The 13,142-nt window shown below is 54.1% G+C and overlaps 1 protein-coding gene across 1 annotated transcript in view; it reads left to right on the forward strand.

Moving 5' to 3' along the window:
• Positions 1-109: 109 nt before the first annotated feature.
• PEDS1 (plasmanylethanolamine desaturase 1) overlaps positions 110-13,142 on the forward strand; it is a 29,997-nt gene continuing 16,964 nt past the window's right edge. The window contains exons 1-2 of the mRNA XM_011722875.2: positions 110-324; positions 10,344-10,463. Of these exons, the coding sequence (XP_011721177.2) occupies positions 204-324; positions 10,344-10,463 (241 nt within the window). The 5' untranslated portion in view covers positions 110-203. The remainder of the gene's footprint in view (positions 325-10,343; positions 10,464-13,142) is intronic.

Consider the following 13,142-nt stretch of genomic DNA (forward strand, 5'->3'; position numbering starts at 1 on the left):
CGGCTCAGCGGCATCCGATTGGCCTGCGCGGCTCCAGCGCGAGCCCCGATTGGCTGTGACGCGCGGCCGGGCGAGGACCCCCGCCCGCGGCGCCGCCGCGCCCGGCGCTGGGCGGTCATTGGGCGGCGTGATCTCGCCGCGGTTCCGCGGCCCTGCCGCCGCCGCCGCCAGCAGAGCGCACCGGGCCGGTCGGGCGAGTGGCCATGGCGGGCGCCGAGGATGGGCCGGGCCAGCAGCTGGAGCTGGACGAGGACGAGGCGTCCTGTTGCCGCTGGGGCGCGCAGCACGCTGGGGCCCGCGAGCTGGCTGCGCTCTACTCGCCAGGTAAGACCTCCGGGCCCCCCTCCAGGCCTGCGGTCACCAGCCCCCGCTGTGGACAGCGACCCTAGATTGGAGCCCCAACCTCGGGCCCAGATGCGGAACTCCAGCCTGGGTGTCTACTTGCAAATAGCGCCCCTAAGTTCGGGAACCCCACCCCAGCGTCCCTTCCAAACCCAAGCCAGAACCTTGGCCCCGGGGTTTCCTGGCTGCAAAGACACTCCCCAGATCAAGAAACTACCATGAGCTTCCTGGGCGACAAATGGAGCTCCCATCGGACCCGCAGATACGGAATCCTAGCCCCGGGGCATTCTTGGTTGCGAAGAGTGCTCCTAGACTTAGAACCCCACCCCGTCATCCCTGCAGGACCCAGTCCAAGCCCAAAGCTGCCCTTCAGCTATAAGCACTGCCCTCAGGCCCCTAAAAGTCACACCTCATCCCAGGTTCCCCAAATCTGGAATCTACACCCTAGTGCCTCCTCTGTGCCCTAGCCCAGGCCCTGGGCTGCAGACAATGACCTCACTTCCCTAACCTGGGAATGTCAGCTCCTCTGCCCAGGGAACCCTAACTCAGGGGCTTCCAGCTGCACGGTACCCCCCACACCCTTCCCCCAAAACCCCATCCTAGTGATAGCTTCAGTGGCACAGACCGATATCCTCTCCTCAACCCTCCAGTGGGGAGCATCAGTCCTTAACCCATATTCTTGGATCCCAGGCAGTGAAGGGACTGAACGTACCCCAGTGTAAGCTCCCCTGTACAAAAGCCCCAACTCCAGCTCTTGCCCCTTCGTCACGTCCATGTATTAGCCCCTTCCTTAGGACTTGGGACTGGAACCCCCATATTCCCCAGACCAGATCACAAGTTGGAGTTCACCTCTCCCTCTGCCCCTTTCCCTGGGGCCACGGTTTCTCCCTAGCTTCTTCCTGCTTTGCTCACTGTATATGCTCCAGCAAGCACGCTGGGGCACCCCCACCTTCTCTGACTCCTATGTTGAGCCTTAGGAGTTTTATTGTTTGGCTTCAGAAGGGCCCTGTGTCCCCAGGGGTTAAGGAAGCGCCTTTGAGAACTCCAGATTCAGGTTACTGGGAGGCACCTCTGCCTAGGTGTCACCATCGCATCAAGCTTTGTTTGTCAAACATTCTGACATCCTTTTGCTGTGGGGCAGCCCTTGCCTGGAGTGGGTCTGGGTCACTAGCACCTTAGCTTTCCACCCTCACGGGTCTGGGTTCCACGCTGTCTCTTCCTTAAAAAGCAGCATGGCCGTGGGCCATTTGCGATTCCTCACTGGGTCCTAGACCACTCCATTCTCTGTATGTGATTTTTTAACTCCTGACTTGGGCACCTGGTCCATGCCGCTATGGTTTCTTCAGGCCTGTACCCAAGGCACCCAGCCTACGTACGGACTTACAACCTCCGGCTCTCCTGGAGGTAGGCCAGGGTTAACATCCTGACTCTATTACTCAGCTGTATGACCTGGTCCAAGCCACTTTCCGTCTCTTTTTCCCCTTGGTTTTCCTTGCAAGTTAAAGTTTATCTGCCCCTTTGTGTTAGGAAGTGGAAATGAGATCGTCCACTGTGGTGCGGCGCCTGGCATTCAGTAGGCACTCCCTGTTGTTAACAGTAGTCTGACCTTTGCTGTGGGGGATCCACCTCACCTCTCTGGTCCTCAAACTCCCCACCTGGGAATTGGGGATAAGGATTCAAGGGCCTCCCTCTTTAGTGTCCAGCTCTGCCTGCTCCTGTGAACCCTGCCTACTTTCAGACAGCCCAAATCGTTCCCAGGCATTCTGAGCCTCCCCAGGGATTGCTGTCTCCCCACCTCACCACGATCAATTGCTTATTTGTCCATTTCTGGTTTCCCCAAGTGCGCTTCACTCTCTGAACAGCCATGCCTGAATCACAGTCTGCAGACAGCCTGGTGCCCCAAATCTGCAGTCAAGGCCTCTTATCTCCTCCAGACCTGGAGGTAGGGGAGGAGACTTGCCAAACTGGTTTCTCCAACTTCCTTTCCACTGGCCTCTCTGCTTCTATCCGCTCACCGTGTGATCTTGGGGAAGTACTTGACCCCTCTGGGCCTGATAAAATGAGAAACCAGGCGCAATGCATGTTGAACACCTATCTTCTAGCTCGTGTTCTAGGCTCTGGGGGCAGAGTGGTGAGCAAGACAGAAAAAAATGGAGCTGGCTGGGCACAGTGGCTCACACCTATAATCCTAGCACTTTGGGAGGCCAAATTGGGTGGATCACTTGAGGTCAGGAGTTCGAGACCAGCCTGGCCAACATGGAGAAACCCCGACTCTACTAAAAATACAGAAATTAGCTGGGCATGGTGGCAGGCCCCTGTAATCACAGCTACTCGGGAGGCTGAAGCAGGATAATCTCTTGAACCCGGGAGGCGGAGGTTGCAGTGAGCCAAGACCGCGCCACTGCATTCCAGCCTGGATGACAGAGCGAGACTCTGTCTCAAAAAAAGAAAAAGAAAAAATGGAGCTGGCATTTTAGTAGATAGCCAGGCAATAAACTTGACAAATAACTGTCTCACATGCCCAGTGGTGGCAAGCGCTGTGGAGCAAATATATAGCAGGAGAGGGGGACCTGAAATGTTGGGGACGGGATGACATTTTAGGGAGGGGCGTGAAGGCCTCCCTGAGCAGGTGACATTCGAAGGAAGGCCTGAAGGGAGGCCTGAAGGGAGGAAGGGCCGAGGGAGGGAGCCCTGAGGATATTTGAAGAAGGGTTGGTCCAGACCAGGGAAACAACAAATGCAAAGACCCTGAGGTGGGAGCTTGCCAGTCATATTTAGGGAACATGGAGGACACATGTAGGCTGGAGGGAAGAGTGGGAGAAGTTCCTGGGTTCTAGGAGCGGAATGTTTGAGATTACTAAGGCCGGAGGTGGTTTGGCACTGTGACAGTTGACAGTCATAATCATGGCAATCAACATAGCCGAGTGATTGAGCCCTCACTGTGCTGGCATGTTCCTCATCTGCTCTCAGTGCATCCCTACTACAACTGTGTGAGCTGTACCCTGATATTAACCCCATTTACAGAGGAGGAGGCTGCAACCCCTCCCAACCCCCACCCCATGCACGCTCTTCCTAAAGCTCACCTTGATCGGGGTTAGGCCCACATCTGCCCTCGCCTGATGGGAAGGCCAGCAGGACAGGGGCTGAACCTATTTGGTTTGCTTGAAGTGCTTGGCCCCTCACGAGCACCCAGTCCACTTTTGTCGGAACGTTTCCTGAGGCTTAGAAAATGGGAGAGACTGCCTGAGGTCATAGGGCGGGGCACCGGGCAGCAGCAGGCCTAGGCCTGGAACCCGGGACTGGGCAGGGAGCGGGTGCCCTAGGTCTTATGTTCTTACTCTTCACTGTGGAAGTCAGCCAGCCAGGGGTGAGTGTGTGGGAGGCAGGGGCGAGTATTCCAGATCATCAGAACAGCATGTGTGCAGGGCAGGTGGCAGAGAAGGGGCCTCTGTGTATAGGGAACTGAGTAGTTGTACCAGAACAGCATGGGGCCGAGGCAATGGTGACAGGTGCAGCAGGGAGGCAGCCGCAGCCTGATTCTGCAGGCCCCAACTGTCTGGCCTAGAGGTTGAGCCCTGGTCCTGCGGGACCTGGGAGCCATGAAGGGTCCTGTTGTAGGCTTGAGTTTTGCAGCAGCAGCCCACCTCATGCCAGATGTCAGGATTTGTGAAGGGCCTGGCCAGCTTGGCAGGCCGGAGGGTGAGACGGGTGTCCAACTTCCCAAAAGGTCCCAGCTGAAATCTGGCCGTGTGTGTGCTGCTTCTCAGGTGCCCCAGGTTTCAAGGGTGCAGCCTGAAGAGTCCTTGATCCACCTGTCCCCAACCCAGGCTAACTGTTGGTGCCCCCTGCCCTGGGGATTACAGAGGCTCTTGGCACCGGGGGAGGGGAAAGGTGGAGGGTGTCAGGAGTACGGGGTGAGAGTCCTGGCCTGTACTCTCGAAGCTGAGCCCAGGGGTTCACAGTCCCCCAGATGGGCCTTCTGTTTTTTGCTCATTTTGTCTCTGTTTCTCATCTTTGTTTCTTTCATTTTTTTGGTTTGTTTTTGAGACAAGGTTTTGCTCTGTTACCCAGGCTGGAGTGCGGTAGAGCGATTGTAGCTCACTGCAACCCGAAACTTCTGAGCTCAAATTATCCTCCCGCTTCAGCCTCCAGAGTGCCAAGATTGCAGGTGTAAGCTACCACGCCCAGCTAATTTTTATTTTTATTTTTGTAGAGACAGGATCTGGTTATGTTGCCCAGGCTGGTCTCCAACTCCTGGCCTCAAGTAATCCTTCTACCTTGGCCTCCTAAAGCACTGGTATTACAGGCATGAGCCGCGGCACTCAGCCTGTTTCTCATCTTCCCGTGGCTCTGATTCCTTATTTGTCTCTCATCTCATATTTATCCCTCTGTCCGTCTCTCATCCCCACCTTCTCTTTACCTCTTGTCCCCCATTTCCCTGAGGCTGAGGGTCTGCTGGAGGCCAGGGGCCCTCTGAAGTTCAGCTTATTTGGGGCTTGCCTCTACCTGGAACCAGAAGAGTTGGGCCCGCCAAGCCTTTTACTGCAGCCTGTCACTTGGAAAGCAGGATGACAAAGGCATGATCCCAGCCCTCCCCTGCTCTTCCTAGCCCTCCATACCTACCACACGAGGCCAGCCCTTCCTCTGGCCAACAAGTGGCCACTACTATTGGCTCAGATCTTCAACCCCTGCCAAGCCAGGGGCTGGCTCTAAAAGCAGGACCTCAGCATTACAGCCAGAGGACAGCCCAGGCCTCCTGTGTCCTGAGCAGCCACACTCCCTGACCCCGCTTCAGTCTGCCCATCTGTTAAGTGACACAGTTTAGGCCAGTTGACCCCACAGGCCCTACCAGGCTGATGGTCCATGCTGTGACTTTGGTAACCCTCAAGTGACTTTGGACAAGTGCCTTCACCTCTCCAGGCCCAGCTCCTCTCTCTGAAGAATGAGACAGAGGGTCCCTAGCCCCAGGAGGTGATGAGGCGTGCTGAGGTCACCTTAGCCCTGTACCTGGCATGTTCTAGTTGCTCAGTGAAAGCTACTTACGTTGTGTATGTTTTTACCTCCCCTCCGGAGATGGAATCTTGCTCTGTCACCCAAGCTGGAGTGCAGTGGTGCGATCTTGGCTCACTGCAACCTCTGCCTCCGGGGTTCACGCGATTCTCCTGCCTCAGCCTCCAGAGTAGCTAGGATTACAGGTGCACACCACCACACATGGGTAATTTTTATATTCTTAGTCAAGACGGGGTTTCACTATGTTCATGTTAGCGAGGCTGATCTCTAACTCTTGACCTCATGATGTGCCCGCCTCAGCCTCCCAAAGTGCTGGGATTATAGGCATGAGCCACCACACCTGGCCATTGTGTATGCATTTTTTGTGGATCAGAATTAAGGTATTTGGTCTGCAGAAGGATCCAGCTTCCAGAGGCCAAAGAGAGATGGAGTTTAGACGGAAAAGTACTCAGATTTGGAGGACGTTCTCCATGGCCTGGGGAGAGAGCTGGATCATCTCTGGTTTCAGGACAGCCCCTAACATCCAGGCTAACATGTCTCATTGATGAGTCTGGGATCCAAACCCAGCTCTGAACCTCAGTTTCCTTGTCTAGGAAATGAGATCACTCAGTTCCTTCCTTGAGGGGCTGATACTTGAATGAGAGACTGTGCCTCGGGCTCAAAAACTCAGATGACTACAGGGGCCCAGCCAGGGCCACCACCAAATCTGGCCACCGAGTGTGAGACCCCAGGGAAGGGAGAGGACCAGGGTGAACCTGGAGCTTGTATCCCATCGGATGGGGGCAGCTATTACTGTTCAGGCCTAGGGTGGCCAGAACCCTGTGTTATTGAGGGAAGCAGGAAACTAGGAATTTTACGTGATTTTCAAATTTAGTTCACTTTTTAAAACTGAGGGCAAAATGTCAGAGGGAGCCAGTTTGCAACGTCTCCAATGTGGGCCACACCCCAGCACATGACAGGCTTCAGTGGGTGTCAGCCATTGTTAGGGTAACTTATTTGATTGTGTTGCAGTTGGCTCTGCCCGCTTCCTGTCCCTGTGTGCTGTGGGGCAGGCAGGTCCATCGGGAGGGTTCACTTGTTCTTTCCTTCTCACCGCCTCTCCATGTCCTCCCACCTCAGCCGCTCGGGGCTTTCTGCTTCTGAGCCCTGGGCCTTGGCTACAAACAAGAACCAGAAAGGGGAAGGCCCTGCTGGGCCTGATCATAGTGATCCCCAGGCTGGGGCAGCTGCCGGGCAGTGGGGGTGCTGCGTGGCTCAAGGGAAACAGCCCTTGCCTGAGAATTGGGAAACCAGGAGATCTAGGCCCCTGTGACCTCTGCTATGTGACCTCTGTTGAGGTCCTTCGCCTTCTTGGGCTTCAGTGTCCTCCTTTGTACAAAAGGGGCCAAAGGGATGTAACCTTGGTGTCTCCCCTTCCCCTTCTGAGCCTTGGTCTTTTCATAGGCCAGGGGAGGGCAGCTATCCTGATTCTGGTTCGGGGTAGGTCAGGAGCAGCTTGCTGTTGTGTGACCTGGACAAGGCCCTCTCCCTCCCTGAGCCTCAGTTTCCCTATCATGACAAATGGGGAACCCAGTACTTCCTTCCCAAGGTATGTCGGTGAGCGGCACCCAGACACAAAGCTGTGGAGTTGTCCGTTAGGATTGTGGTTGGGAATTTCATTCCCAGATGCTCATTCTGCAAGCATTTACTGAGTGTCAGGGCCCTGGTGAGTGAGCCAGGCATGGTTCTGGGCCTCCCGACTTCACATTTAGGTAGGGAAGGCAAACGTAGACAAGGCCACAGGCATGAGTGATGGGCCTCGTGTTGGGGGAGTGTGGGGTCAGAGGAGGCATCATGGATGGCTTCCTGGAGATGGAGGTTTCCAGGGTGAGATCAGCAGGAGCAGTGTCAGGTGCACAGGGAGTGAAGGGAACAGCATACACAGAGCCCTAAAAAGAAGAAAGGATGGACACGGGAGGAGCCCTTCTCACCTGCTCTGGCCCTGACCCCTTCACAGGGACCTGCCTGGCCCCGCTGCTTAAGGGGGACCTGGGTTCCTCACCCAGAATGTCATCAAGGTGATAGGGTGATGGGGAATAGAGGGAGGGACCAGGGGCAGCAGGAACAGGATGGAGCCAGGCGAGAGCAGGATCTTAGGAGCCAGACCTCTGGCCATGGAATTCTGGTCTCTGCTGACTAGTTGGGTGGCTTTGGGCTACTTCCTTGACCACTCTGGTGGTCAGTTTTCTCATCTGCAAAAGGACATCACTTCAGCAGGCGCCTGACATGTAGTAACTGCTCAGTACATTTTAAACACCCATGATCAAATTATTGTCATTAAAGGTCTTCTCTGCCTTACAGAGCAGCTGCCTGGGGCATACCCTAGTCACATGTTCTGTGTCACCCACATGGTGTTTTTATTTCCTTTTTTTTTTTTTTTTTTTTGAGACGGAGTCTCACAGTGTCACCCAGGCTGGAGTACAGTGGCGCAATCTCGGCTCACTGCAAGCTCCACCTCCCAGGTTCACGCCATTCTCCTGCCTCAGCCTCCCGAGTAGCTGGGACTACAGGCGCCCGCCACCATGCCCAGCTAATTTTTTGGCATTTTTAGTAGAGATAGAGTTTCACCGTGTTAACCAGGATGGTTTCGATCTCCTGACCTTGTGATCTGCCCGCCTCGGCCTCCCAAAGTGTTGGAATTACAGGCATGAGCCACCACGCCTGGCCTTTTTTTTTTTGAGATAGAGTTTCGCTCTTGTCACCCAGGCTGGAGTGCAATGGCGTGATCTCAGCTCACTGTAACCTCTGCCTCCTGGGTTCAAGCAATTCTCCTGCCTCAGCCTCCCGAGTAGCTGGGACTCCAGGTGCCTGCCACCACGCCTGGCTAGTTTTTGTTTTTTTGTTTGTTTGTTTGTTTTTGAGGCGGAGTCTCGCTCTGTCGCCCAGGCTGGAGTGCAGTGGCCGGATCTCAGCTCACTGCAAGCTCCGCCTCCCGGGTTTACACCATTCTCCTGCCTCAGCCTCCCGAGTAGCTGGGACTACAGGCGCTCGCCACCGCGCCCGGCTAGTGTTTTGTATTTTTTAGTAGAGACGGGGTTTCACCGGGTTAGCCAGGATGGTCTCGATCTCCTGACCTCGTGATCCACCCGTCTCGGCCTCCCAAAGTGCTGGGATTACAGGCTTGAGCCACCGCGCCCGGCCGTTTTTGTATTTTTAGTAGAGACAGTGTTTTGCCACATTGGCCAGGCTGGTCTCAAACTCCTGACCTCAGGTGATCTGCCTGCCTCGGCCTGCCAAAGTGCTGGGATTACAGGCATGAAACACTGCGTCCAGCCATATTTCCTTTAATTTTTAAAATTTTTTGTTTTGTTTGTTTATTAATAGAGACAGGGTCTTGCCGTGTTGCCCAAGCTGGTCTTGAACTCCTGGGCTCAAGCAATCCTCTCGCCTCAGCTTCCCAGGGTGTTTGGATTACAGGAGTACGCCACTGGGCCTAACGCCTTTTATTTATTTTATTTTTATTTTTATTTTAGTTTTAAAATAACTAAATAGTTGGGATTACAGGCACCCGCCACCATGCCTGGCTAATTTTTGTATTTTTAGTAGAGATGGGGTTTCACCATGTTGGCCAGGCTCGTCTCGAACTCCTAGTCTCAAATGATCCTCCTGCCTTGGCCTCCCAAAGTGCTGGGATTACAGGTGTGAGCCACCGCACATGGCCCCCTTTTATTTTTTTATTTTAATTTACGATTAAAAGAAAACAATGTAATATGCTAGTACTTTAAAAGGGAATAAGGGAAAAGCCAGTCTTAACTATATAGATTTTTTTTTTTTTTTAACATAAATGGTTGCTATTTGGTGCTTTGCTTTTTGCGCTTACCTAGATGTCCTGGGCGTCTCTCCACGTCCACTTATAGACAACTGCCCAGGCGTTTTCCTGGCTGCAGAGATGATGTGGACTGAATTCATTTGGCCAATCCCTGGGCAACGGCCACTTAGGTTATTTCCCAAGTTTTGACACCACAAACAAAGCCGCAGTGAGTGAATCAGCTTGTCTGAACTCATGTGTCTATGAAAACTATGTGGCAACACTTAAACAGATTGCACACCCAAAGCCTGACTTCTGACTCCTCTTGGGAATCAGAAGCTTTGCCTCCCTGGCCCACCTGCCGTACTTTGAGAAACCCCACTGTCCCCATAGCCCTATTTGTCCATGAATTCCTGACTCGTTGTCTGGAGCCTACTTGAGGGAGACTGGGCAGGGTGTGAGCCACCAGGATTAAAGGTTGTTTGTAGCCTCTGCCTCCAAATACCTGCAAAAGGGGACAAGTGAAGCCACAAAGATTCTAGTTTAAAAAAAGAAAAAGAAGCTCATTAAAGTTCCCTTAGGCATCTCCAGAGAGAGCCCAGAGAGGCCCAGGAGACCAGAGTTCTGGTCCTGTCTGTCAAAGAATTGGGCCACTCTCTGAAGGGCCCCTTCCTTGGTTTAATTCATCCAGCCCGACTGTTTGATCTTGGCCAGGGCCTCAGTGATGTCATCTGTGAAATGGGTACAGAATCCTTTGTGGGAGTCTGTAAGCTCAGCTTGTGTTTGGCAATATAGACGCATTGAACACAGTTGATAAGCTCCTGGCTGGGTGCGGTGGCTCACACCTGTAATCCCAGCACTTCGGGAAGCTGAGGCAGGCGGATCACATGGTTAGGAGTTCAAGACCAGCCTGGCCAATATGGTGAAACCCCATCTTTACTAAAAATACAAAAATTAGCCGGGTGTGGTGCAGGCGCCTATAATCCCAGCTACTCGGGAGGCCGAGGCAGGAGAATTGCTTGAACCCAGGAGGTGGAGGTTGCAGTGAGCCGAGATGGCACCACTGCACTCCAGCCTGGGTGATAGAGTGAGAATCTGTCTCAGAAAAAAAAAAAGAGAAAGAAAAGTTCCCATGGGGCCACACTTTGCCTGGCCTTGACCCTCCAGCCTTTACGTCTCACTGCTTTACCTCTGCTCCCTGCAGGCAAGCGCCTCCAGGAGTGGTGCTCTGTGATCCTGTGCTTCAGCCTCATCGCCCACAACCTGGTCCACCTCCTGCTGCTGGCCCGCTGGGAGCACACGCCCCTCGTCATAGTCGGTGTTGGTGAGTGCCCGAAGCACTGCTGCCTGCCTCAACTTCCCTAGGGGCCAGGGACCCACCGGGTAACTGGCGTGTGCGTGTGTCCACATGCGCAGATGTGTGTGCTCGAGTCCAGTATGTGCCTTGGGTACCCTGCCTCCCTATCGCAGTCAGCGGCATCTCCCTGCAGCCTGACACTTGGGCCCAAAACCTAAACATGATCCTCAGTTCCTCCCCCTTCCTCTTGCATTGCACATCCAAACCATCAGCAAATGCTGTTAACTCTACTTTCAAACTGCATGAGGAGTACCGCCGCCATGGCTCTGTACCTTCATGGTCCCCACACTGGTCCAGCTACCATCCTCCCGCCTGGACTGTTTCAGGAGCCTCCTTCCTGGTCTCCCTGCCTTCACCTTTGCCCTGCACCATCCAGTCTCCACGTGGCTAGCTGGATCCTGCTAGAGCCCCAGGCAGATCATGCCACTCCCCCACTCTTGTCTGCATACACCTGCAGCTGTACAGAACACACGCTTCTCAGTGTACCTGCCCCAGCTTCCTCTCTCCACCCTCATGCTAGGTCACCCTGCACCTGCCATGCTGGTCCCCTGACTATGCCTCTGTCACCTACTCTCAGATACATTCCTACTCAGGGCTTTTACATGTGCCGTTCTCTATGACTAGAACTCTGACAGTAGACACCTACATGGCTCACTCCAGGTCTCTGCTGAGAGGTCACCTCACAGCAGAGGAGGTGTGATTGCCCCACAAAAAATAACAGCCCCGGCCAGGTGTGGTGGCTCATGCCTGTAATCCCAGCACTGTGCGAGGCTGAGGGGGGCGGATCACTTGAGGTCAGGAGTTCAAGACCAGCCTGGCCAACATGGTGAAACCCTGCCTCTACTAAAAATACAAAAATTAGCCGGGCTTGGTGGCAGGTGCCTGTTGTCTCAGCTACTTGGGAGGCTGGGGCAGGAGAATCACTTAAACCCAGGAGGCAGAGGCTGCAGTGAGCCAAGATCATACCACAGCACTTAAGCCCAGGCAGCAGAACGAGACTCTGTCTCAAAATAGCAGTCTTGTCACACACCGTCCCCCTTTGCTGTTGTTACACTGTGTCCACAGTGTCTTTATTTGTTTATCGTCTTATCTCTCCCAACTCAAATGCCAGCTCCCTGAGAGCAGAGATTTTTGTCTGTTTTCTTCATTCACCGCTGTGTCCCTAGCTCAAGCCTCAGGCCTGGCACACAGCCGGTGCTCAGTATTTTTTGAATCGATGAATGAATGAATGAGAGAGCTGTTGTTTATTAGTACCTCCTGGGTGTTTTCCGTCGGTCACTTCTTACGCTAAGGTTGTCATCATTTTCCAGATGAGGAAACTGAGGCTCAGAGAAGGGACCAGTCCAGAGTCACACTTCAAGGCAGAGCACAACATAGTTATTAATACACTATCTCCACTCCCAGGCCCTGGGTGACTCAATTTCCTTCCTCTCCATGCACCACCCGTCCCCTCCCAGTCCCCAGCTTCCAGACTGAAGGGGGCGGCTGTGCCCTTGGTCCTGCCTGACCATCCCTAAGGGTTCAACTCCCACAATCTCATTAAAAGCATTCTAGCCGCCTAAGCCAATAGTGCTCAGGCCAGCTAATTGAACCATCTGGGTCTGGGATGGGGTTGGTATATGCTGAGGATGGGAGAGAGATGAACCCGTCCATTGCTGGGAAGCCCAGGCAGGAGCCAGGCATGTCCCCTGCCCCCAGGGATGGGAGAGACCTGCACCCCAAGCCTCTCTGCCTCAAGCCCCATATTCAAGGGCAGGAATATAGACAGTCTGAGCTTTGCAGCCTCATCTGGGGATGGTTACGAGCAGGTCTCTACAGACCTGCGTTCAAGTTCCAGCTCCACCACCTTCTGGCTCTGTGGTCTTGGGCAAGTGTTATTGCATCTCTGAGCCTCATTTTCCACAGTGTAAATGAGGCTGCTGGCAGTACCTGCCTCCTACGGCTGTTGTGAAGGCTAAATGCAGGTGTGCCTAGGTGCTGAGAAAACTAGCGACTAAGCAGGGGCGGGGAGGGGATAGCACCTGCCAGACCGCTGATCAAGGCTTGCACCTTAGCTTACTGGTCAGTTTAATGATGGATGTTTTGTGAGCACTTACTATGTGCCAAGCCCCATGCTGGGCACTTTTCACTCTTTGTGCCACCCTAGTGAGGAGGTTCCCATCACCATCTGAGAGGCTATGTAAGTCGCTTGTTGGTCCTCACCCAGGCAGCAGCAGAGTCTGAGATCACAAATCCAGACCTGCCTGGCTTTCAAATGAGGACTTCCCCACCAGGGCCTGTATAGCCTCCAGTTAACATTGGGAGGCCAGGCCGTTCCAGGCCTCTACAGGGGTAAAAGATGGGCTCTATCAGAGCCCAGGTGTGTGCTGTGCAGGCTGGGAGGGTGAATGTCCCAGGCAGGTCACTGTCTCCCTTCCCTGGTTGGGACCTGAGCTTCCAGCCACAGCCCAGGAAATCTCTGGCTTTCGAGGCTGCACAACACCAGCTTCCCCATCCCACACCTTTGCCTCTGGGCTGATAAGAGTAGACAATCCCCTGATAGTGGTGTTTGCACAGTCCCTAATCGATTTAAATAGCCACCCTGATTTGTGTGTTAACATGCAGGCAGTAAGGGCACCATGCCAGCCTGCAGAGCCTGCCCCCTAC

The sequence above is a fragment of the Macaca nemestrina genome, chromosome 15, assembly GCF_043159975.1.
Source record: "Macaca nemestrina isolate mMacNem1 chromosome 15, mMacNem.hap1, whole genome shotgun sequence".
Lineage (NCBI taxonomy): Eukaryota > Metazoa > Chordata > Mammalia > Primates > Cercopithecidae > Macaca > Macaca nemestrina.